At 47.1% G+C, this 27347-nt stretch overlaps 1 protein-coding gene across 6 annotated transcripts in view; it reads left to right on the top strand.

Moving 5' to 3' along the window:
- LOC133351742 (protein bicaudal D homolog 2-like) overlaps positions 1-27347 on the top strand; it is a 55933-nt gene that overhangs the window by 1475 nt on the left and 27111 nt on the right. For all 6 annotated transcript variants that reach the window (XM_061567214.1, XM_061567209.1, XM_061567210.1 and 3 more), the window contains exons 2-4: positions 20002-20214; positions 20911-21063; positions 21541-22038. In XM_061567214.1, coding sequence (XP_061423198.1) covers positions 20002-20214; positions 20911-21063; positions 21541-22038 — 864 coding nt within the window. The remainder of the gene's footprint in view (positions 1-20001; positions 20215-20910; positions 21064-21540; positions 22039-27347) is intronic.

The raw sequence follows: 27347 nt of genomic DNA, 5'->3' as shown, positions 1-27347 counted from the left end.
CATGAATGACTCACTACCACTATAATCATGAACAGCAGCAGTACTTTGATAATCACTTTTATCATCATCAGCATGATGATCATGATAAGTATTAATCAGCTTTTTTATTGCTATTATCAGCACCAGTGGGAACAATCATAATCTTGATCATCAGTAACCAGGTGGTCATTATTAACAAATCATCAGCAGCAGCTTGATCATCATTCATATGATGGGTGATGATGATAATGATCAGCAGCATTATAACCATCATCAGCATCCGGCACCATCATCAGTTATGTAATAAGCATCACCTTATAAACAAACCTCCCAAGTTATCAGGCACCATCATTAATTCAGCACCCATAATCAGCCCCCTTGGCTCTCTCTGATTGGTATAATTGCCAATAGCCCAAATGTAGACTTTAGATATTTAAGCAAACGTTGATTATTCTGAACTTTGTTCCAGCTGGAATAGTCACAGTGCCATAACAGCACTGTATCGTACAACTCTGTTAACCCACTGTTTTTTTTTGTCTCCAATCGATACGCAATCATTCCTATTTAGCTGATTCTTCCTGTAATCCAAGATTCAAATTTGGCCGGAATTGGTTTCCCGGTAGTGTAAAAGTTAATAAAGTTTTGGCTCTTTCTGCGGATAATAATAGTTCCTACCCACATGCACCAAATTCATACTATGTATTCGTGTTCATCTGTGGATATTCAGGTTTGTGGGAGACGCCAGCAAGGGGGGTCCATAGTTGTCCTTTACATGGGCCAGACAGACCTTAGCTGAGTACCATTGACTAGATTCAGACAATACCAATGCAAATGTTTTTAAGCTGTTATGTAATCTCGTTTAAAATGTACATTTTAATTGTACATGTAATTTACATTTTAAATAGGTCTACTCGTTTTTGTATCCACCAAGGAGACGGAACAATGACATCAGCTCGTATGGGCTGATGTCATCGTTAAACATCTGCGAACCAACGATCCCCAGATTGTTGCATCACGGGATATTGAGAGATGGTGGCAGCTTGGGGAGGGGCCTTCATCCAGCAGTGGATTGACCATGGCTGATGATTAAACATTCTTTGGTGATGTTGCTGCGTTGGCACTGGTGCACAAGCACAATGAGTAACAACGAACACACCGCATTCGTCAGCAACACTGTGCGGCCTTAAAAGGAAAAATACATAATAGGCGACATTTTGGCCAATGGCCCTTTATAGCACATGAAGAGAACGTCCAGACAACGGTGGATAGTAAAGAGTTGGAGACTGCACTTTACCTCATTCAGCCTGATGAGAATTACTTTAAAAAAATGAAATGTCAGAATTTTTAAAAATGGAATTCTCATTTCCAATGGCGATTGCTTTGATTTGTTGAGGTTCCGCTATTTGCAGTATGGTTTTTTTTATGAGTGGTTATGCCTTAAAAATGTTACTGTAAGTCTCAACGTAATCGGACCTGGTTTTAATATTTGCTGGAGCAGTTGCACAATGGTTAGTGCAATTGCGCTTCGAACCCCGATGCCTGAGTGTGATTGCAGCCCAGCTAACATCAGTGGCGAGTGATGTCTGAACCATTTCTGGCCACCTCTCCAAACTCGCACTGACCAGGGTGGTGAAGTATGGTCAAGTAACCCCCATGGCCGAAAGGCGTAGTGGGAAGACTTTCATCCATTCGTGATCTGTCAAAAAGAGCTTCATAGCTCATCGGATTCCTCCTGCAGAAAGATCCAGATGAAGAGCTGTGAATTGTAAAGCGTTACTCAGTTGATGAATCTGACTTTGGATGACTGCACACCCAATTAGCCTCTTATCGCATGAATTACACGTAAAAGTAAAAAAAACACCGGTGGGTGTGTTTAGTGGGGGCAGAGCGCTCTGTCGTGGCGCTACAAGGTGGCCCGGACGTTTGTTCTTATCGAACGGAACCGTTAAGACAGCCGCCGAGAGCCCTCGCCGGGCGGGTGACATCATGCTCGGCCAATGAGCGCGAGCGCGTTGCATCTGTGAACCAAGTGTTCCCAGGAAGGTGACTGGCGCCTCCCAATTGTCTGGATTTGTGTACCCATTTATACTGCTATAGGCCAGAAGACTTAAGAAACTTTGCACCATTGTTTAAATTAAATGCACACGATCGACAAATCCTGGCCTGGCAACCAGCTAGCTACTTAATGTGTATAATTAACTTTTAGGAACAAAGGAACTTGCGGAGTTACAAATTAGTTTTAGGATGGTGTTGCATAGAACGTTTGACCTGTAACAATTTTTCCATAAGCTGGAGAAACCCTGGGATATTCGAAGGAACCCTGCACTTCTGGGCAGACAACAACAATAATTTGCTGTTCAGAAATCCATCCAGAAACCTACTCTGTTGCCTACTCCAGGCATTGCCATGCTGCTCTTCCTTGAAGTGGCTATTTAGTGTTTATATTGTCTCAAGTGGGTGTGTGTGTGTGTGCGCGTCTTACCTGGTCTGTCGCTCCGCGCGAAGCTTCAGGTCTTCTCGGCCACGGTCATTCCCTCCCTTCTCTACGCTTGCGAAACGTGGACCCCCCTAATGGAGCATCTTCGCCGGTTAGAAACATTTAGGCTGGCCTGCCTACGATCCATCCTGGGTATAACCAGGCTGGATTGTGTGAGGAGCTCACAAATCCTTCAAAGATCTGGGCAAAGTCCGATCGGTGAGCACTTCACGTGGCCTCAAGGTGCACATGGCCTGGCACAAGCGTCGTGGTGACGTCACCGACACTTAGTGGCGAATGGCGGTTGTTGTTGTGTCTTATCAGCGAAGACAAAGAATGGGGAGGGTGGCGCGGTAGTACTGTGGTTTTGGCTGCACCACTTCTCATCTACTGGGCATCTATGAGAAAGAGCTTTATAGCTCATCGGATTCCTCCAGTATAAATAAATATTGTGATTGTGAGTCAGCGCACTGCTACGAACGTGATGAACAAAGTTGGATTCTTGCTCGCAGTCAACATCGGTGACAAATATCTAAACAGGTCCTTGGTCTCCCCGAGGTCGACTCAGCCTTAATTTAGTACACTGGGGAGACAAATATGGCCAGATGTGGTATTGGCCATTCCGGGCTTCATAGGTGCTTGCTAATAGCACTTATCCAAACAGTCTGTTCAGGCTATTTTGTGTTATCAGCTGTGTCAACAGTTACATAGGCGTTGGCATTCACTCATCCTTGGCCAATCATTTGTGCATCCAGCCAAGGTGTGTGGCTCTATACAATCGGCCATTTATATTTCCAGCCCAATGTATGGGAGTTTCTCATTTGGCCAGCCATCTGTGTACTAACCACAAATATGGCCATGCCATTTATATGCTAGCCACTAGTAGTAGAGCTAAGCCGTCTTGTCCACATGTATATTAATGTGGCTATTCAACTATACCCTAGTAATTAATATGGCTTGCCATCTGTACGTCTAGCTGCTTGCATGGTTAGCCATCCATCATAGTACTGGACACTGGCTGCCCGTGCACCTCGGCGAGCACTTGCATGGCTGGCCATTGCCTTTGCCTCCAAACAATCTGGCATCAGAGTGACTGGTCATACGCAGCACTCATGACGAACAGTGTTTGTCCGGCCAGCTGCTCATGTGATGGGACTCACCCCCCCCCCCACCATCATCCTCCTTTCCTCATGCTCGCCTTTGTGGTGGAGAGGAACCGCCCTTGCGCTATCCCATGGGTATTCTCGCCCATGGACGGAAGAACGGGCGAGTGGACGAGCGAGAGGGCGGGCGGGTGTGCGGGTGTGCTAGCGGGATCCGCCCAGGCCCCGTTAGCCGCTTTGTGTGTGCGTCACGGCCAAAAATACAACGGCGCGTTTGTGTCCGTGGATGCGTGGAGAATCAAAGATGGACGAGCATAGGCTACCCCCTCCGCTATTATCTCGATGGCCTTAGGGTCACGGATACCGAGCGCGGAGTCTGCTGGGACACGGAGGAGCCACATTTTTTTCTCATTCCACAGTGGCCTTTTGTTAAGTGTTTGAGTTATTTTCTAAAGTTCACTTCCATTGGTTGTCATAACTCATCGTCAGCAAATCTAAGCTTGTTCATAATCTGAGATGATGACGACGATCACGAGGAGGAAGTAACGGAGCTGTGAACCTAGTGGCAGTGCCGGCGCAAGGTTTTTGAAGCGCCAGTCCTCACGTCACACCTCCGTGCGGGATTTGGCGTTTCCTAGTCGGTGTTTGTGTGTCACTTGTCAGGTTAGAGTGTGTTTGACTGGGGAGGGGTGTTGGTCGATGAGGGATTGAAGGCGCACCATGACCACTAATGCACGCGGAATCAGCGTAATCGCAATGAGCTCTGCAGTTGTAAGCGCCAGGGTGTGATAGCCAGGGGATGAGATTGTTGACAGAATGGGAGCCAAAGGAGGACAAGCGTAGAAGAATGTGCCCACCACGGAGACAGAGCGATGAGATCAGTTATTTTGCATGAGTGGGATGGGTAATTCTGCCACGCGACCTTTGAGGTTGGGGACGGCGTGAGGAGGCCTTGATCCAACAGTGGATAGACAATGGCTGATGACGATGGTGAAGTCTACCGCATTGAATATCTTGAGCTTAGGAATCGATATTAACGTATTGAATAGTCGTACCCCTAATGGTGATGCATGCCTAAGGCAAGGTCCCCACACCTGATTGATTTTTCGCGGAACCAAAATCGCTCTTGAAATAGCATAAATTATCTGCTTTGTCCACATCTGTGCAGGTAGTCGTGTAACTAGGAAATAAAACGGTATATTGCACGTGATGAAGCACGTCGCTACACATTGTCGACAATGTGGCACCATGGCCCTGTGCCAAACCGTGAAGACCTTGGCGATCATCGCTCCTGTAATCGGAAACGTTTTGGAAAGCACGACCCTTCCCGCAAACCTCGCGGCATGTGGCGTCTTGCTCTTTGGGATCAATAGCAAATCTGACAATGACCTTCACTTTTTTTGCAAACGTGCATGGGTAATGCGCCCCGCTCTCGTCAATTATGCATGCTACCTTTTCCGTGCGCTCTTAAAGTGCTGCACGAATTCCCGCTGAGATGACGCCTATCTAAGAGTCTGCCACCTTGGTGCAATCCGTCGTTGCGCAATCATCAAGCTGGGTCCGTTAATTGTTGTGGTGTTGAAAGGTTATGCAACGGCTCCTAGTTAGCCCATTAACACCATGTTCTCTGGATTATAAGATGCCTCAAAGTAGGATGCACGCCCAAAACTTGCGCCCGGTGTCATGAAAGTTATAAAACATTTGGTCGAACACACACACACACCAGATTGTAAGACACACTCTCAACTTTTGATTTAAAACACGGGGTAAGACATTAGTCTCATGATCAAGAGAGTACAGTAAGCGTGTTGATGCCAATGTATAAATCTCGTGTAGCGTGGGGGCACGCTTGATTATAAGGAAGTCTGTGTTGACTTGGCCGATGACGAAATCACTCAGAATAGCGCTTGATCTTTTCAGATCTCAGAAGCTATGCGGGTTTGAGCCTGGATAGTGTTTTTACGGGTGACCACCATTCACAAACAGGTTGTCATCAGCAGCTTTGGGACTGCGTCGTGGTTTGCAGTACAGCCATTCTTGTACTGTACTTCTATGTTCCAGTGTTTATGCTGCCCGCCCTCACCAACCCGCACTGACCGTCAGCGCGGGGATGTCAAATAACTTCCACGACCCACGCAGGCTTTGGGAGTGACCCTGATCTAGCCGTGCGTTGTCACAAGGGCCACGCTCCCCTAAACCTGGAATACATTGTGGTCACCCATCCAAGCGCTATCCAGGCTTAACCCCGCTTTATTTGCGAGATCCGACGGGGTCACAGACTGAAGGTTGAATCATTGCGCGCCGCCCAGTACAGTTTTTGAGTGAACTACACGCGGCGGAGGTTAAGGTTGGCGCTGTACGATTAGCACGTCACGGCTGCTTTACACGCAGCCTCTGCCTTACTCTAACGCCGGGTTTGAATCGCTGCCAGCGTCGAATCGCGTTCCGTGTGCCACTGCCGGCGGCATTGTTGCCTTGTATGTTATGCTGGGATTTTCAATCATATATTAGTTGTTTGGAAATGGGGTGCTGGGCGGGGGAAGGGAAGTCATGTCGATTGTTTACATATTTGTTTGCACAAGCAAGACTGAATTCTTGGAACCACTGCCATACAGACCTGGGGTCAGTTACGATAAAAAAGCAGTTTTTGCCTGTGGGGCAACAGTGGTCTGTGTTTAGCCTGTTTAAAAAACAAAAGTGTTGTCCGCAATTATCTTGCAATTGCGCTATCAGTGTCACGTCATGAGACCTCAAAAATTCCCATTGCGAGCTCTCACTGGAAAACGTGTGACACTGCTGTTGGCAGTGATGCACGAGCACAGATAACAATGGTTGTGCACATTCGGGCAACAGCACTGGTCTAAAATAAAATGTATCGTAAATTTTTTCGGGCAATGGCCCTTCTTCCAGGCGGAGAGACGAAAATGGCCTCGAGAAGTTGAATCGACAGAACTACTGCCGAGTTCTCCTTCGTGTGGCTCTCATGCTTTTTTGGGCGGTGCGTCTGACCACACGAAGCAGGTGGTGCACCTTATCCGCAAGCTCTGCTATAGAGGCGCTTGTTACATGGCAACCAAACCTAGTCCGCGGCTGCAGTATGCAGAATTAATCGAAAAACTCAATGTAATAATGACTTATTGTTTCATTTTAATTTGTGCAGTCATAAAGCACTAGTCTGTGCTCCGTCAACGGAGGAGAAATAGCAAGACTACACAAACTCCTTCCTGAAGTCCTCTCGTCGTGGCTAACAGACCTCGACATTCACATGTAGCGCCTGAACATATTGATGCTATCATGTACAAAAATAGACAAGAGCTTGTGAACCCATTTTAATCGCAGGTGGCTGACACCGATTTGAACCCCAGGATTTTTGGTGGTGCCGTCTCAGAGATACTGTCCCGATGGAGACTATTTCCAGCAGCGCACAAGTGCATACGACAGACAAACCCAAAAAATAAATGGTTATTTCATATTTATTTAAAGATGCAGCGTAATGCGAATCGCAGGCTGCCCGGTCAACGACAGCGGTGCAATTAGGACATAACTCACTGTGCGGCGCTTCTGCTGCTGGTGTTGTATAGCACTTAAGGGAACCTCGGGGGAGGGCCCTGCATTACGGGTTTGGCGTTGGGAGCATCGCGATTGACCAAATGTCGAGGATGGGATTTGCAGCCCTGCATCATGTTCACATCATCGCTATGGCCGTCTGGGGTGGTAGTGGTCAGTGGGGTGATGGTGCAGTTCGATTACTGTACAACACAATGTGGATTTCGGTAGTGTCTATATGCCACCGCATTCCTAGACGCTGTGCTGAAACATTGGGCCTGTTTATATTATATGTACAGAGAGACAGTCATAGGTCTCTGTGTCTATGAGAGTCTGTGTGAGTTTTTATCGGTCTCTGCAAGTCCGTGGGATTTTTTGGGAGCCTATGGATCTATCTCTGTGCGACTCGGTACAATACAACACAATGTGGATATATGTATAGCGTCTGAATGCGACCACATCTTAAAGTGCTGTGCAGAAAGAGCGGCCATTTTTTATAGAGAGAGAAGCAGTCGGGCATAGGGGGAGGAGAAGAGAAAGGTATTGAGACTGTATTTGAACACTTGCCGGGGGTCGACAGCATAGATGGCTGGGGGATGGGAGTTACAGACTACGAGGGCACCAGAGGAGAAATAATAATTAAATTTGATCTCAGTTAGCCTTACATTGGATGTTTGTCCAATTCCTTATTAGGTAGATAATCTTGACTTAAAGCTTCCGTGACTGCAGGAATTCATATTCTTTGGGTCTTTCGGTAAAGCCACGTAGATAGAAAAAATAATAAAAATATCACGTCGTTTCAATCGCAACACAAGCAATCGTCATTAGGTGAAAAAAATAGAGAGCTGCTGAGGCAGGATGTTATAAAGGTTTGAGTTGGGTGTAGCCCAAGGGTCACAAGCGAAGTGGGCGGGGCTAGAGATGAAATTTGCATGTAAATGTAAGATCGGAGTGCTGAGCTACCTCCAATGTTGTTCTTTATGATGTGGTAGGGACACCAGAGTACCCACAGAGAACCCAACAGGCATACAGTCAGAGATCGCCAAAGATCTTGCTTGCCACGTCATAGCAAACTGACAGCTCAGCATATTTGGTTGTTTCGTAATTCTGCATTATCCAGAGGTGGCTTGGTGGCTCTGGGGTGACGGACATTGAGCCGCTACAACTGAGATCTCATGGTTTTAATCTGGGGTTCAGTCACCACTCCGTGATGAAACCTTAATTCTCCAGTGCAGCAAGTCGATGGTCTCAGCCCATTTCACCAATGACTGCACGTAAAAAAAAAACCCATGTGAAATTATATTTTCCAGTTTCCACTCATTTTTCCGTTGCAATGGCATTTCACATCGTTCCAGAAAGTGTTATGTTTTAATTATTATTGCTTTCAAGCAAGTGCGAAATGGAGGTCCCTGCAGTGTGGAGGTAAGCCCTCGCCATATATGGGCTCCCGGATGCACAGGGCTGTAAATTGATGATTGTGCTGTTTCGATGATTCCTAATGAGGACGAAATTGGGTTTTATGGTTGTCTATTTGTTTCGCTGCTGTCGGTTTGCATGGCCAGACTTGGAACACTTTTTAAGTTGGTGTTTGAGAAAATTTTATGGCCTCATGTTCATCTGTTGGTGATCTTCACTGATCAAAGCCACGGAAGGAATTGTCTGTTTTCCGAACGCAGTGTCCCAGCTCGAACACAGACAGCTGTTGGTCAGCTGTTTGGTGGAATTCCTCACTTAAGCTCATTCTTCTCTGTGTCCGTACATAGACGCACACGCCATGTGTTTACCAGAAACGCTTGGGCGTGTGACTTGCAGTGTATTTTCTTTTTACTGAAAGAAAATATCCAGCAGATCAGAGTTGAGGTGGTACCACTGAGATCCTGGGTTCTAATCCAGGTTTTGATCACCTCCAATTACACCAGGTTATCGCGTGTGGAGAGTTGACGGTGCACTTTATTTGGCCAACGTCCAGTTGTGATAATTAAAACACTGTACTGACTGTCATGTGATGAACATCATTCATATCTGCAGAGCAAGTGAGAAAGTGCTTCCCTCTATGTTAGAGAACCAAAGACCGTTTTAAGGGTTTTCAGAGGTGGCTCTGTGATATCCAGTTCCATGGGCCATTCTTTAACACGCAGGGTAACACTTCTCTGTGATATTTCCAAATAGACATGTCGTCCCGTGACACGGCGCCAATAGCACACAATCAGGATAAATTTGGGTTGGGAAATGACAATCTATATTTATAAAAAATATCCCCGATCGAAGGAACATTTTGGTGTCTTCGCTTTGTTCCTGAAAGCGTCTTTGCGGTGGTTAAAATTGTGGCTGACGAATCCGCGGTCCAAGTGCGGCTTGGCGATTTGAATATTTAATGTGATGGATGAGCGCTGCCAAAAACACTATCCTTTATTTTCGACGCGTTGTTATTACCTCGCCGGCAAGGTGAGCGAGCGAGTCGGCGAGTGGCTGTTGGATTTTTCAACCACTAAGTCAATTAGGTCCCGAATGCAGCAATGCGGTGTATTTTGCACTGTGTGCATTGCGATATATGCGATATGTTGAGGATGTGAAGAGCCTACAGTGTAAATTGGATGAGTCTCAAGGCGTCCGATGTGTTCATCGTGACGGTTGGATGGTTTCGTATTAAGTTGGCAGTTAGGGGGTGGTATGACAAAAGTTAGGCCTCAAATTATTTTCTATCTCTGCGGTTTGATGAATTCACATGATCTGAATCACACAGAGGTTCATCTTTTTCATGTTGCGGTACAGATAGAATGAGTATTGGTGTGTATATCTATAGGATATATCGTGATACGAGGAACTTTGTACCACTGGCACACTACGGGAATGGAAATAGGGTCAAGAATGTAATGTATGGGAAAAGGGAAGAGAGAAGAGAAGGAATTGGAAATAAGAGGAAAAGGACGTAAAAATAAGACAGAAACGGGAGCAAAGGAGCCGTGTCTGTTTTGACAGTGGGCGGCGGAGAGAGAGGAGGGATTCAAAATGTGGGTGGCAACACGGAAGTGACGTAATTTTACGGGACGCTTGGAACTGATTTAGATATAGAAATGAACACACCATCACCAGATATCATCTATCTACTGCTGGATGTAAACCTCCCCAGGGTGTCAATTTCTCGCGGTCAACTGATGCAGGAATCCATCTTGCTCCTGCACACGAGCTGCTGTCATCATTCCATGTCCGCGGAGGACGACGTCCTCTTGGGCGTGTTTCCTCCTTCACCTGCTACTCTGTCATTCATCTCGACCACCAGCCATCGTCCCTTCTAGCGACATGACCGGCACAAGCCGACTTACTCTCCTTCACGGTTAATATCACCTCTTTAACGTGCACATTGGCAAATTGTTTTACTTACCCGCAAATTACTAATTTCTCAAATTAGGACTATACATAGTGTTCATCGCCACCTATTAGTGGGTCACTCTTGCAAATGAGGCTATCCTGGTATCTTGAGTTTGCACATTGTTAAACTAAACTTGAAACTTGCACATATTCTCTAATCCATGTGTTCCTTGCTTACTAATCATTTGTTCAAATTATTTGGCGATGCTTCTGCATTAGCAGGCTTGGCCGATGAGACTCAACAAACAATGTTATCTTTGCGTGCAGGAACATAATATTATTTAACAAATTATTTGCTGATGCTGCTGTGCTGGCAGTGGTGCACAATTAACAACAAAAACACGTTCGTCAATTACACCGTGGCCTTTAAAGGAACAAAACATAGGCAACATTCTGGCCAATGACCCTTCTTCTTGGACAGAGGCCGGAGAGAGAGTGGATTTCATAAACTGTTTTACTAAACTCTTTTTATTTTACCAGGTGAGACCCACTGAGCTATATAGCTTATTTTCAGAAGCCACCTGGCCGCATGTGAAAGCTCAACGAAGTGGCTTATACTCTTTGGTTCTTTCGGTAAAGTCACGTAGGTAGAAATAAACAAATAACGACGTTTCAATCGCAGCATAAGCGAAAATGCTGTGGTTGTCCCACCTTGATGAAGTTCGCTTGTGTTGCGATCGAAACGTCGTGAGTTGTTTATTTCTACCTACGTGACTTTACCGAAAGAACCAAAGAGTATGGATTCCTGCAGTCACGAAAGCTTCAAATCACGAAGTGGCTTATGACGCGGAAATGTATCACAGCCAAATACTATAAACGCGTGTTGATTCTAAATGTGGAGGGAAAAACCGGGGGGACCAATCGCAAAATCCACACGACCAAGAGGAGAACACGCAACCTCCAAATAGAGAGCCGTCAGGGTCGGGATCGAACCCACGACCTCCTGTATATCAGGCGAGGTAGTTAACATCTTGCCACCGTGGATTTAAAGTAACATGCGAATCGGAGAATATAGTGAATTATTTACACACGTAATTCGATCCGTGAGTCACCGTCCAAATTACAGTTTATATGAAATGGCCGAAACGCATCACTTTGGCCATTTTGCTGCATTGCAACGGCGGCATTGGCACGCTTTCTGAGAAAATCGGACGAGACGGAACATTCTTCAAGATGATAATCAATTTTAATCCACAAATCCATGGCCCGTTACAAGGCTTCAAATAAACACGTCACATAAAGATTCGTTGTGCTTAAACAAAACCCCTCCAAACATGTGCCATTACCCAGAGTAATAATTAAAAACGATAATTAAATGATTTTTTTTGTTGCTCTGTCAATCCACTGTTCTCACCTAGTTAAATATAATTAACTTGAAACAAATGTTAGCCATGGGTGGGAATCGAACTAGGTACTCCGGATTTAAAGCACACTGCTCCACCCTAAATAAACCTACATGATACGAATTGCTATTCATAAATATCATATCTCTAAAACATCACATTGGAGTTGATTCTGTAGTTAATTTGGCTAAATTCTAGCTCTAAGAATAAAAAAAATCCATCGATTTGACCGTCACAAGGCGAACGTGTAATAACGAAATTCACACACGTTTATTAATGAATGGCGTGTAGTAGTTTGTTGCACATTTAATCCGCTTCTAGCGTGGGTTTTTTCCCCCCCCTGTCGTTTGGGTTGCTACGCGCGCAAGCTAATTAGGAGCGCAGGCGAGCTTGCCGCTCCGTGGCAAGACGGAAACACGGGGCCTTGGAAATCTGCGGCATCCTTTGCCGAGCGAACGATCGGCCGTTTGAAATTAACAACAAGGGCCACAGCCAGTGGGGGAAGCAGCAGCCAGCACCGTGGCTAGAGGTTCTGTGAGAACCGGCGATGGGCGCACTGGCGATGATGCTGCAACGGATAGTGTGGATCACGGAGACCCACATTTATCTTGCTTACACACTCTAATTGGTATCTCAGTTGGCCACTAATTTGCGATGTCCACTGAATCCAATAATCTATTATTACATAGCTCGGAGAGATGTTGGTCATGGTGAAGCCGCCCCACCCTTACCTGTCTGCTGTCCCTGCCCATCACAACTACTGCTGCATGCGAACACTGCCCCCCCCCATTCCAGAACTCCTACCAATACCCAAACAAGCCCAACCTTGTGTCTAGGGGAAGGAGTGGTGCCTAAATAAGAAGGTGGCAGGTCCTAAAGAAGGTGGCAGGTCCTAAAGAGGAGCTGAAAGAGGAAAAACCTAATCAGGACGAGGTAGGGCCTAAGGAGTAAGGGGGGCGGTGCATGAAGGGTTAGGAGCGGGGCCTATAGAGGTTGAACTTCCCTGTTGATTTCAGGTAATAGAAGTAGAGAATGAAATACGTGCAGCAGGCAGTACAGCTGTAGTGCCAGAGATGCAGCCACAGGCCAACTGGTAATGTATGCTCGGGATGTATTCCAGATTTTTTTGCCATTTTTATTATTTTAAAAATCTGAAAATCGGCCTCCAGTAAAACCTTGGCGAGCCAGATCCCGGCTAGCCAGATTTCATTTAGCCAGACCCAGTGCTGCCCAAATAATAAGATATCTCTGCACCACTTGGAACTGCAGTGCAGCAACTCACCCAGTAGGTGACTACACTTTTTGCAATTGTGTGTCCTGTAGCTCCCTGTGCTGTAGTCATGTCTCTTGTTCCTCTGTGTTGTCTCTCACTTTCTGTTTCTCCGTGTTTTTCTCTCTTGTTCTCCGTTCCTCCCTGTTTGCGTCTCTGTTGCTGTCCGTTCTTCCTTGTTTGTGGTTTCTGCTTGTTTATACCCCTTGGAAAACAAACGCCTTGCTCAATGGTTAGTACACAGCCACTTGGACACAGAGTTTCGCGTGGAGTAAATGTATTACAATTCAATGTTTTTTTATACCAAAGGTATTCAGGGTAGTTTGTGGTTTATTAAATCCATCTTAATTGGTTTGGCAGCTAGCCGAATATCAGCGCTCATTGGACCAGGGCTCTCCCTTATTAGTGTGGCTAGCGGAGGTGTTGCTGTATATAAACCATTTGCCTTCATATGATTGCCTGCACTGTGTTGCCACTTACATCAGCCCTTCCTCTGTGGCTCATCCGTTTGGAGGGGGCAAAGTTGACTGCTTGCCTGGCTGCCCGAGTCAAAGTCCTAGGAGGTGGCGGCAGCGGTTGTTTAGGCCTGGGATTTGGGTTGATGGTCACTTTTTATTTTCGCGGAGTGTTTTATCCCCATTAGGGACATCGGCATAATGTCAAAAGACGAATCGATGCCCTTTCGGTGCTCGAGTAGCAAGCAGTGCACGATCCCGTGGTGTCAGAGAATGGCGACGGAAAATGGTGTTCTCGTGTTTCCGAAGGCAGTTATTTATTTTATTTTTATCCTTGTTCAACCAGGAAAACCTCGCTGAGTCTCAGGACTCTGTCTTTTTTAGGATAGTCCTGCCAAGTTTTTTGCAGTCGGGAGGAAATGTTGCCGCTGTTTGTAATCCCAATTGAGTAATTTCCACGGAATTTCTCAGCATTGGGTCGTTTTTGGCCAATACCAATTACAGTGGATGTCTTTTTAGCTTTGGGAGGAAAACGGGAGAACCAGAAGATTCCATGCAGAGCAGGGAGAGAACAGTCGGGTGAAAATCGAGCCCAGGCTCTCATTGCTGTGAGCGTTACCACAGCTCCTTCTTTTAATAGGACTCTCTCTCGCAGGGGATGGGGCACTTCTCATATGTCTGGCAGAGAGCGTGTTGCCTTGCAATCAAATAGGATTGTCAGTTCCCAGAAATGGAATGTATGAAATAAAAGAAAGACGCTCTTAGAAGCATCTAAAACATTTTATATTTTGATACTGGCAAGGAGGCCCCATGATGTAGCTGCTCACCCCGAGTTCTCAATGACCTGATAGTGCATTGTCTTTATGCTGTTTACCTTTTGGTGTCCTCTGGTCTAACACTCTTTGAGACTAGGCTCTAAAGAAAGCTGTCTCTGGTGTGGACCAATCAGTTTCAAAGACAATGCATATATGATTATCAGAGAATGGTTTTTTTTGCATGTTCACCACAAGTACGTGTGGTTAATGCAGACAGGATTCATTGCCAAGGGTTTCTGTCTGGTGTTGTAACATCTTAACACCTGTTTTATTGCCAGAAAGGGTAAAACCTCTTCTAATATTGTGATACTGGCATCGGAGGTCCCATGTTGTAGCATCTCTCTCCTCTAGGTACGTCACCTCGTGTGTGTGGCCCAATCTGACTTGGAAATTTGAACCCTCATCAATTGAACAATAAACAGACTATAAAATCGTGGTCAGGCGCTGCGTCATACTTCACCTCGTCACGTGACTGTTTTTACAGAGCACATCAATCTACCCCCCGGCACGTTGTCTCCGCTCACGCAGCACTAGACCCGCTTTCTTCCACAGGCATCCTTCTCTGCTCCCGTTGTCTGGAATTCTGTTGAACTTTGCGTGGTTGCTCGTGTTCAAGTCACGACTTGAGACTCCATTTGCTTTCATGTGCAAATTGCTAACGTTTTTATTATTTCCCCCCCTTCTATAAAGCATCTGGAGATGCGGTGGCATTTAAACACACTAGAAATGTAAATTTGTATTTCACTTTATGGGAGGAATGTCGCTGGAGTTCTATAATGACACCCAAGGCTGATTTAAATATATCTATTGGGGTGTCCCACAATATGCAGATGGGAAAGTGAAGTTTAGTTTTTCTTTGGATCACATCCTCCTTTCAATTTGGTGCTTTAGGTCTAAATTCAACAGCTGATAATGTCACTCTAATCCGTGCATACTTACAGACTGCTCTTGACAACCTCCTTTTCTCTGCAACCTATGCCTCTATACTGTGTCGTGACTGCAATGCATTTGCATCTGTTGAGCAACCAGTACATATTGAGGGGGTCTCTTTAACCTTGCAGTGGTTTAAGTTGAGCAGAAACATTCGTGCAACTACGTGGCATGATTGTTGAAAACAACAAACTTTTTTTCGTGGTACCCTCGTGTATATTTGGCATCGTTTTTACCCTGTCTAATCACAGGTGATCCAAAACCCGGATCTTGACTGTGCTGGCTCAGAGCAGTTGACGCGGTATCAACCCCGGTCACCGCGGGATTTGGGCTCCATAAAACCGCTGTGCGGAATTCGCGCGAGTCTGCGAGTTCAAAAATGATGAAGCCACGTAGATGAACTGGACGCCATTACATGAAATGGCACAGAGAAGACGAGTGGACCCACGCAAATGGAGGTTGCTATTACTGCCGTGGAGGTTGTCACGTTTGTGCTGCTGCCCTGCCCTCCTCCACTGCAGAGGTCGCAACCGGGTACCCGATACCCGTACCCTACCCGATACCCGGCTACCCGTACCCGGCCGGGTACGGGTACCCGTTTGCGACCCTGGTGCGGCCGGGTACGAGTACGGGTAGGCCGTGAGTCACCGGTGAGTAACCGTTTGTCACTCATTTCGGGTAGGGTACGGGTAGCGTAGGGGTACCCATACCCGGCCGGGTACGGGTACCCGTTTGCGACCCTGGTGCGGCCGGGTACGGGTAAGGAATCAAAACCCGTTTGCGATCTCTGCTCCACTGTGATTTTGCGTCGTTTTCGTGCATTCTTTGGGTGCGACGTGCACGTGTCACTCGACGTGCTGTGAGCTCCTCCTTGGGGAAAGTCCTAAGAACTTCCCGGGAGTCCCAGGAGAAGCTCCCAGCACGCGAAGCGAAACGTCAAGGCGAGAAAACGCACAGAAGAGAGGTTGTCATTGTCTGGCAGGCAGAGCCACCTTATCAGTGTTGACACGAACCCGTGTTATTTGCTGCACATTACAACACACGCAATAAAACGGCAGCGTGGGTTTTGGAAGTGAGCTAGGGGTGAGCTCACGTTTGTTACCTGACGCTTCTGGGCTGCGTGCCAATCCTGATATTGCCTGGGGGGTGTCAGGGAGAGATGGCCTCGCTTAGCGATGTCTGCCTGAGTCACACGCCCGCAGCGGCCTGACAGCGAAACTTCCTGACTGCGTTTGAACTGCTGCGCTCGTTTGTTAAAGATTCGCTCACCGGTCACAATAATGGATGATGCTTTTGAAACTTGAATCTACGCCCGGTGTCTGTGTTTTAACAATTACGCACCAAACGTAATCCGTAGCAATGACTGCAAGCGGGAGTGGGCTTTTGAGAGTACGCTTTTCTTGCTCTGAATATTGGCATTTGTGTCACATTACATGGCAGCAAATTACTGGGGTCACTCATAGGGGATTATATATATTTGTAAGTTTCACGCAACCTGCAATTTCATAATTTTTGGGGGCTTCCGATTTCCATTGTTTATTTTTTTGTAGTTACAAACATGGATCTTAATATATAATTTACATAGGTCACTCAATGACAATGTCGTCTATGTGTGAGATATCACGATGAAACATTGTAACGATGAAATGAATATCCATCAGGTCTGACTGCTGATGAGACTCAACAAGTTGAAACCAGTCCGAGGGTGTTGCTGCTTTAAACAAACGTCGCCGATAGACTCATGGGCTTAAAAACAAATGTTACGTTTGTGTGAAGAAAACATTCTTAATGAAGAAATAATTTGGTCATGCTGCTGTGTTGGCAATGGTGCACAAGCACAATGAACAAAAAACGCAACGCACGCATAAATAACACTGCCTTAAAGCAAATCATTATAGTAATAAGCACATAATGTGTGGGTTTTATGTGCTTATGCAGAAGGCCCATTGCCCAAAATGCAATTATACATATCTTTTCTTTTATGGAAGTGTTATTAATGAGTGTGCCGAGTTTGTGTTGTTAATTATATTATTATTAATTTACTTATCTGAAACGTATCAAACCGTACCTCATACGGTGTCTGTGTGGCTCGTGAGCGCACGCAGTGTGCGCAGACGCATTTCGTCATCGCGTTTCATTTCACTTGGGCAGTCCCAGCTGCCGTTGGTTTGTTACCACGTTACGTCTTTAATCATCATGAATACCCGAGAAAATTCAGAACGCTTTTCAACCACGCGTGCAAGTTTAGTAGACGTCAGTTTAACATGTAGTAGGCTTTCGCGACCAATATTATTCATAATAAACGTTTTTGGGTTAGATCGCGTTATTTATAAATGTGTCGTAACCCTCCACCACCTGACACGGCCAATCAGCAAAAAAGTGTCACGTTGACAAAAGACAAATAGTTCACTACTTTAGCCCACCGGTGTGTTGAAGAGTGAATCCACAACTGTTTCACCTGCGTCATCTTGCAGATGGCCGGTAATGTTCGCATTGATTGCCGACGTCAGATTTACAGTTTGGGAGAGGGCCTGCCTTGGCTGCGTTGGCATTTTTTACACAAATTGCGGATCGTTCCAGCTGTCCTCTGGTCTCGTGGAGGCTTGACGGTATCTGCTGGACGTTAACGATGCAGCGATTGCAATCGATTCTCTTGCTTGCGGGGTGCACCCATCGAGTCGTGTGTGTAGGTAAAAAGCAATTATCTACCAATTGCGGAATTTATACGTGGATAAAATGACGGTGTAGGGTCACCGAGCTAGCCAAAAGCGTACAAACGACGCCAAAAGAAGTGAGAAATAATGCAAATGAGACGAGAAAATCTATATTTATGAAGGGGATGTGGGTGTCAATTGTTACACTGCTGGATCAAGGCCTCCCCTTCTGGTCAGTATGGTTTGGTGAAAGGAGGAAGCCCAGGACCAGTTCAGATTTCATGAAGGACTCATTAGATAGAAGTTAATTGTGCCATTACATGTTTGCTATGTACTATTTGCTGGACACCCTGGAGATGTTTTGTCTTCGAGGGTTTATCCAGATAAAATATGTTTATGAATACAAATTTACTGTGGCTGGTAATTGAGCTCTGGATGTCTTGTTCCAAGCACAATGCGATAACCACCGCGCCACCAGTCTGCCCCAGGCAATAATATTGCTGATAACAATATTACTGTCATTTAATGACGATCATAATTATAACTTGTAATGCTCCGAACAGTATTTGCTCACTCTCGAAGAGAGAGAGAGAATGAAGGGAGTAGGCGGTGCCAAATTCCCTCCAAAGCTCTACGATCCTCTATATATTAAGGTGTTATTGGCCAACTAATGAGTGTTTACATGTTTGAGGACACCGGAGCACCAGGAGAAAACCTAACAGCATTTGTTTGAAAACCCATTTATTTGACCAGAAAAGCATCGCCGAGTCTCAATACTTTTTCACAAAGGGCCTTGCTACATTGGAATGTTTTAGCACTTCAATGAGTGTGTGCTGTGCATGCCGGGAGGATACTGCAGTACTTGGGGAAAGGCTTCAACGCATGTGTTAGGTGTAAAAACGCCTTGGCTGGGAGTTGAACTCGGGATCGCCGGGTTCATGTCGCCGACTGTGTGAGCCATTGCGCCATCACTCTCACCCTCCTCCACCGCGCAGCGTTACTGCAACGGAATTTTAGCGGAATGACCACCTCGCATTGTTTTGCTACGTGCTGTAATTTATTAATTAAATTCGTGTTGTTGCCGTTCATGCTTGCTATGACTCAGTGCGAATGCTTTGACTCATTGCGAATGCTGTTCCAAGTTTGTAAAACTTTTAAATGCTTGCGTGGTTAGGTCATCGGTGGATACATTTGCATTGGAGTGTGTTATTGTTGGCTTGAGAAATCGGCCATGTGAAAGAGTGTGGCACATGTGCCTGTACAGCAATTTTGTTTCAATTCACTGCTGGATGGGGGCCTCCTCCCCACGTCGTCTGGGTCATGAGCGATATTGGACCATACTTCACCATCGTGGTCAGTGTGGCTAGAAAGTGGGGAGGAGTGCTGAGTAACATTGGATTTGCTGCACTGCCCTCTACTGTCAACAGTGCCCACTACATCTGTCTTTTGGACGTGGTGGGTCACCCATCCAAGCACTTGCCAGGCTCAACTCGGCTTAACTTCCGAGACCTGACAGGATTGGGCACATTGTGGGTGACTTGGTCAAATGCCATCATATTGTGATTAAAATATAAATGGGCCTCCTCAACTTGAGTGAACTATAAAGGGCGTTGACCATTACATGACCATCGTGAAAAATGATGCAAAATAGATTGTTTTTGTCAGACCGCATGAGTAAAATGTCATGTTGTCATCCCTCCTCCACCCGATGCCGCCAATTGACAAAGTGTTGTCAAGTGAACAAACGTGCGTTCTTATTTCTGCCTCAGCAGCACTACTGGTGTGTTTTTGTTGGAGAGCAATCAACGTAACATTTAACAATTGAGTAGGATGACGTTTCTCTGGTAGTTACAACCAGCATCATCGGGCAGTTGCCAGATATCTGACACATTTCACTTTTACGATCTGATCCTAAATACACTTGTGAATGGTAATATTGGTCACGAAAGCCTACGTACAATAATCCGACTGCGGTAAAAGTTTCTCCGCTAATACCTCGTTTCCCCATTGCCCCGCAACCACCCCCCCCCGCTCCCTCCTCCCCACCCCCGCTTGTGGCAGGCGTTTGGGCAGGTGTGCACGAAGCAGCGGCGCGTGGCGGAGGACGGGGAGAGCCGCGAGGAGAGCCTGCTGCGGGAGAACGCCTCCAAGGAGGCGGCGCACCACGCGCAGGCGCTGGAGCTGAGCTCCGAGCTCAAGGCCAACCGCGCGGCGCTCTCCAACACGCTGAGCGAGAATGAGCGCCTCGCCGCCGTGTTCGTCGAGCAGCGAGAGGTAGCACTCGCTCCGCCCGCCTCCACCCCCCACCCGCCCGCCGCACCGTTACGACCACCACGCATTTGTACCCGCCACATGGTTGTCCTGTGGTAATGTCAGCCCCGACCTGCAATGTGTCAGAAGGAATGGGTGATTCCAAAGTGAAAAAGCAGAACTTGCTAGGCCCAAGCCTAATCCAGCTAGGCTGGCCTGATACTAAATCCTCATCCAAATGATACCGAGGCAAAGCGAACCCCGGCTCTAAACACTCTTGCCAAATAGAACCTTAGCCCCCCCACTAGCCCCCACCCCACCATGTCTCACGCATTAAAAAACAAAATGTTGTGGGCATCTCCAACCGCCCCACATGTATCATAATTCACGAATAACTGCACGAAGGAATTGTTGAATAGACAAGTGATTGAATGCATGATGGAGCACATTTATAAATCATTAACTCGGCAAACATCAATTGAATGGAGGAATTAACTAAGATCAATGAAAACATGAATAACAATGAGTAAATACACGAATTATGTAATACATTAATGACCACCACAATCCTTAAATGAATGGATGAATGAACAAATGAACCAACGAATGAACACTTGAAATAATCTAAAATATTGACGAGCAACAAAGCGATGACTGAGCATGGAAGGTACAAACGGATGACCCGTGCTGTGCTGATGAGCGCGTTGCGTCTCGGTGCAGAACATCGAGATTCTGGAGCTGCAACGCTCGCGCCTGCGCGACGAGATCAAGGAGTACAAGTTCCGCGAGGCGCGGCTCTTGCAGGACTACACCGAGCTGGAGGAGGAGAACATCTCGCTGCAGAAGCAGGTGTCCACGCTCAAGGAGAACCAGGTGGGCTGTGCGCGGCCGTGGAGCGATCCTGGCTCGGGCTTTGCGAGTCTGCGGCGGGTCCCCTATGCAAGGTTATAGGTCTGTTGTGCGAGTCAGTGGTGACCAGCCTCAGACCGTCAACCTACGATGCTTGAGAGAGGCTGGTTTAATCTCAGCTTGGTGTATGTGAGTCTCTATGCAAGTCTATGGATCTCTGTATAATTGGTTTAAACTCAGCTCAGGCTGTGTGAGTCTGTGGGTCTCTAAACAAGTCTGGGTCTGCATATAAATCATTGGTGGCTGGTCTGAGACCATCTACTCACACCAAATCCGTACCCAAGATTTCAATTGTACCAAATCGAACAAAAACTAATTGACAGGTTTAACTTTTTTTCACGCTCATGGATTGAGTGTTCTGTCTGTTGACCCTGCCACACCTCATTTGTCATTCCTGCCCCATCGCCCTTGCCCCCTTCCCGCACATCACGTCTCAACCAGGTGGAGTTTGAGAGCGTCAAGCACGAAATCAAGCGTCTGGAGGAGGAGGTGGAGTTCCTACAGAGCCAGCTGGAGGAGTCTTTGCGTCTCAAGGAGATCGGCGAGCGCCAGCTGGAGGAAGCCCTGGACGCGCTCAAGACGGAGCGCGAGCAGAAGAACGCGCTGCGCAAGGAGCTTGCCGCCAAGGGCCACGGCAACGGCGACTCGCTCTATGCCGCCCCCGGCGGGCCAGGCGCCGCCGCTGCCGCCGTGGCCGCCGCGGTGGCGCACCTGAGCAACATCTCGCTGGACGGCCTCAAGCTCGGAGACGAGAGCAACGGCTCGTCGGCGCTGGATTCCAGCGCCGGCAGCGAGGAGCTGGCCAGCAACGGGCAGTCGCACAAGCTGAACGGCGACTACGGCAAGGCAATGTACCGCAAGGCGCCGGGACTCGTGTCGGACCTGCTCAGCGAGCTCAACATCTCCGAGGTGCAGAAGCTCAAGCAGCAGCTCATGCAGGTGCGTGGCTGGCCACGGGGAAGGGGTGTGACCAGCGGCGGTGGTCAAGTGATGGTGGGTCGACAGGGCAGTGGCGGTTGCTGCTGTTGTTTCAGTGAATTGTTCAGTCGGTGCCGACTACAGATACCTTTGGCCACACATTAGCACACACAGCTTAGTCACTTCTGCCACTGAAAGAGGTTCTTGTTGTGGCATAAAATAAAAAACACGGCGTTGTTTCCGGGTCAGAAATGTCCCTCTTACCCCATTAGTGTGGCTCAGGTAGTCGTAGTGATGAACAAATTTCATTTTTTGGCTGTTTTGAAGTGGTAGACATAATGTGGACCCAGATTAAATTGAATCGAGGACTGTAGGTTGTTAATCCCTACTCTACAAGATTAGAGCTCTGTGTGTTTATTAGATTGCATTTTGATTTGTGGTTGTCGATATGGACATGAAGTGGCTGCTTGGGTCAAAGGTTAGAATTCTGAGGGCATGGGTTGGAATCCAGGCAGTTGCCTGTAATTGAACTGGGTTCCCGAGTATAGCAAGTTGATTTTTGAAGCCCGGTAACCAGTGACAGCACAGAAGAATCATCACGTTAAATTTGATTCTGTGCTTGATTCGGCACAATTCCAGCTCTCCAAATTAACAACATTGGCTTGATGGTCACGCGATAAACCTTACAGATAGCGAGTGGGAAATCTTAACCCTCTTCCTGTGTGTCCGTCTTGTGTTGCGCCCGAAACGTCGTGATTTAATTTAGTTGTTTTAATTTTAATTTGTTTTATTGTTTACCTACGTGACTTTACCGAAAAAAACAAAAAGTGAAGCTCTCCATCTTCTTCTGAGGGCCGTTCTCCAACACAACGGGACTGCAGCGTCCTGCGAGAGATTAGAACGGATTCTTTGTCTCACTATTCGACGTGGGTAGCGCGATCAGGATAACATTGTGGAGAGAGGGGAAACATATTTTTTTAAGTCGCAGGGAGAGTTGGGGTTTCGGGTGGTGCTGACATCGACGTCGAGCAAGTCGTGTGTGAGCCCCTCGGCGTCGGAGGCCGCTGCGGAGGCGGTGGGGTTTGTTTGTGGAACTCTCTGGAACTCTTCAGCGCTAAAGCGGAGGGATTAAGCCCTTTCCACACGGCAGCCCCACCGCCCCCGCTATGTGTTTTCCGTTGCAAGAAGGCCGTGCGGGGTCACCCTACGTGACCGTCATGTTAATGCACACGTGTTTACCCGTGTGCCACCCTCCCCTCGCTTAACTGTAGGGGATTAGATCATCGTAATAACAATATATGCGAGGTGGGTGCAAACCTGCAACCGCTTGCTGAAGCAACTGTTGGCAGAAAGGCTTCCACTAGAAGCTCTGCTGAGCCTCTCGAGTGGAAGGAGTTTTGGCCTACTCTTCCATGCTGGACACGCATTTTAGAAGAGAATGGGGGTGCTCGTACTTTTTCCCACCACTCGAGACCTCCTGATTAACCAACTGTATATGCGAGTATGTACAACCCTTTGTCAGTCTGCTTCTGGATGAAGGCCTCCCTATGCCCCTTTGAACATGAGGGTTATTTTGACCATACACCATACTTCACCACAATGCAGGTTGTTGGTGGGTGTGCCCAGGACCTGTTCAGATATCTCTCAACTGATGTTAGCCACGACTGGAATCAAACTCCGGTGGCCAAGTTTATAGTGTAGTGTGAGCAGCACTGCTCCTGACTGTATAGTCAAACCCCCTTGAAATATCAGCTGACTTTTTTTTATTGTGCCCTCATTCATGAAAATTACATCTCACAACCGTTGAGGAACCACAGGCAAGCTGCAAGTCAGTACCCAGGCAGTTAGCCAATGCCAACAATTGCCCAAGCTCTGCAGTCCTCTATATATTAAGATATTTTCAGCCACTTAATGACTTACCACTTTATTTCACGAGAAACCTCATTACACAATGCTGTTGTTCTACAGCACATGCCACACACTGTTTACCGCCATGTTGAAAATACTCAGACTGCTTTGAGCAGCTGTGATGTCACTTCACACAGGAATTGCCAGATGCTGCCGCTCCACTAACGTTCATCAGCGATCTGTGATTCTGTTTGAATTCTCAGTTGCATCCCTTTAAATCGTCGTTATCTTCGTCATCATCAGCCGTGGTCTATCCACTGCTGAATAAAGGCCTCCCCAAGCCGCTGTTACTTCTCACGATTCTAAAATGCAACATTCCACCAAACGCCTGCAACACGAGCCAATTTCGTCTCTTCCATCTCCTCGGGGGATGTCCTCTCACGCACCATCTTACTTTAATATAAATCCCGATTGATAGCTTAAATGTATTTTTATCCCAATTTTCATGTTTCTCGGCGTGCGTTTTTTGTGGCAATGGCAATACAAGTGTGTGCGCGCTATCTTTTTTGAGTTTTGTCTGTGTAATTGAATGGACATCGATTACGGGTGGAGGCATAATCACCACAGGTCAGCGCTGCGGGTCCTCCACAGATCAAATCACTGTCGGCCGCTCCTCTTGCTCCTGCCTCATTTATTACCGACCGTCGCTCCCCCGTCGTCCCAGGTGCAAGATTTATGCTGCGGTTCAGCAAATCCTTTCCCTCTGGGGAATTCTCCGGAGTCCGAGCCAGCCGACTATCCAGCGACGGCGACATGATCGCGGCCGCTCGGGGGGAATGGAACGAGAATTAAAACGCCGCCATCAGCAGTTACAAAATCTGATTATTGTTTTTTTCCCCCCGCGATTTTATCCCAATTGTATTACCGGCATCAGGTCATGCGAGGGGAGTATTTATTCAGATTTCTCATTCGTGTTGGAATCTGATATGACAGAAATACCTCCTTTAAATCCCTTCAAGTGTCCTCTGGTCAACACAGTAGAGGGTAGAATTTCCCCACCCCCTCTGCGTATTAGGATAATATTTGTCACATGACCAGTCACACCCGATATTTTAATTCTCGCAGAGCTGGAATTGATCCAAACTTTTATGTGAGCAGGTTTTGTTTTGTGTGCGGTCATTGGTTACCATCGGGCTGAGACCATCAACTCAGAGCTACACGTGAGATATTATTGGGTTTTTTCAGTACTTTACCGAAAAAATCCAAGAATATTAATCCTTGCAGTCACGAAAGCTTCAAATCTACACTTGAGAACCTGGTTTAATCAGACGCTGCTGGAATCCGAATTTAGACCAAAGGATCTCGGCAGGGCTGGCTCGGAATTTCTGGCCCCTGCACGGAATTACGCATGGAATCACACGTTTCCATTAGAAGAAAGGTGCGACGTGTTGACGAGTGAAAAGAAAAACACGCCACCCAGCGCAGTTACTCCGTTCATTTTTCTCCGCTACGAGTGGAAACTGATTTGATTTTCTTTGTGCCACAGTCACAGTAAATATTGCAGCATGCAGCAGTATTGAAGCACTGCCGCTGCTGCTGCTTGCGAATAATAAAACAGCAGCTATAAATAGCCAAAGTCAAAGGGGCATTCCGAGTAAACTATCACGGCCGCTAGCACCGCTCACATTGTTACGTGCCGTTGCTGAGCCCACGATGGTCACCATTTGTTGTGAGCGATCCCCACCAGCTCGTCGCTTCCTGAGATTATGGATGATAAAGCAGCGCATGCGTTGTTATTCCAAGTGGCTCAGCGGTAGAGCAAACGGCCCACAATCGGAAGGCTGTGAATTCAAATCCTGGTTGGTAGCTTTGATTCAGCCCATCATCCCTCATGGTCCATGAATTTAGTTCCGCTCTGCGTAGAAGTCAACGGTGTTTGTCCTGAGGATAGGGGATACTGTGATGGTGAGATGTTAATTACCTTGCCTGATACGCAGGAGGTCGTGGGTTCGATCCCGACCCTCACGCTGTATATTTGGAATTTGCCTGTTCTCCCTCTTGTAGTGTGGATTTTTCTTCGGGTCCTCCAGTTTTTCCCTTCACATTTAGAAAGATGCATTTAGAGTAGTTGGCTGCAATTAATTTCCACGTGCTCAGCCACTTTGGTGAGCTATCATTTGTGGCCAGGTTGCTTCTGAAAAAGAGCTATATAGCTCAGTGGGCCTTACCTGGTCACATAAAAAATAGTTTAGTTTAGTTTCAACTCACCCCTTCCATATGAATGTGGAATTTTTACAACTGGCTTCTTTAGGGTTGTAAACGGATGATGAGCACCAATGCCCAAGTGCTCATTTGAGCAGGAAGTCAGTCTCTCTTAATGACTTTTTTGATGTGTTACGTGTGATCATGGATTTAGAGGATGCGCAACCCCCAAACAGCTGTGCTTATATAATCTGCAAAGCGATTGCACTGATGGCGTTTAGTATTTGCGGTGGTATCAGCGTCGCCGCTCATGAAAAATGTAGATCCCTGTGTCGAGTCTGAGTGCTTTTGAGTGCATTCACACTGTCCAGAGATTGTAGCCTCTGTTAAAGGACTGCACTGATTTGCCACTCCCTCCCTCTTGCATGAGAATCCTCCAGTTTCATTCTGTTTGTGTTTATAAGGCACATTTATGCCAGTCGGTTTATTTGTTTATTCAGAAAGGCCTCGGTGCGTTTCAAGATTTTCAGGAAGATTTCTGCTTCGAGATGTTCGATAGATTGCTCTTCAATGGGTGTTTTGCTGCATGTGGGAGGAAAGCAGACTACCTGGAGAAAACTTACCATGTGTACGAGGGGATCACCCTCAAAGGTCCGCAGGGATGGGTTCCCGAACCCACTTGCTGTACTGTCGTCCCCTTGCCACAGCCCCAGCTGGTTTTGGACTTTGACAAATCTCTGTGTGATCCATCGACCCTCACCCTCGAACGGCTGGATCACAGGCGTCTATAGCGATTAAATATTATGCTCTTTTTCACAGATGTCCAGGAGATGAGAAGCGCCGCAGCCAAAAACCACAGGGCACATCGTGCAAAAATGCCTGACGCTCGGTCCATTCTCTGGTGGAATCTCAGACATTCACAATACCGCTCCCGTAGCCCTCAACGGGTTCACCACCAACATAGACACAGAACCCTTGCCAATCATCCTGCCACACGGAAGGAGAGGAATTGCGATGCGCTGCATAAACTCTAAATTGGCCGCTCTGGATCAACCGTCTCGGCATGCGGCATACGCTCCCTCCCCCGTGCAGTGGCCCGCATGTAGGGTTTAATGAGCAGGGCAATGAGGATTTATTCTGTCAGCGGTGACCCCTGCAGTCCCGCCTCGCGCGGCTGTGGAAAGGCGGCGATTGAAGGCAGCGCCGGCTCGGCGGCGGTTACAGCGTTCTGCCGAGAGGGCGAACGATCTCACGACTGTCGCGTGGGTCACGGCCGAATT

This window comes from Lethenteron reissneri, chromosome 38 (genome assembly GCF_015708825.2).
Source record: "Lethenteron reissneri isolate LAM-NWPU_2019-01 chromosome 38, ASM1570882v1, whole genome shotgun sequence".
Taxonomy (NCBI): Eukaryota; Metazoa; Chordata; class Hyperoartia; order Petromyzontiformes; family Petromyzontidae; genus Lethenteron; species Lethenteron reissneri.
The sequence above is the reverse complement of the archived record's forward strand: the minus strand, read 5'-3'. Positions and strand labels throughout refer to the sequence as shown.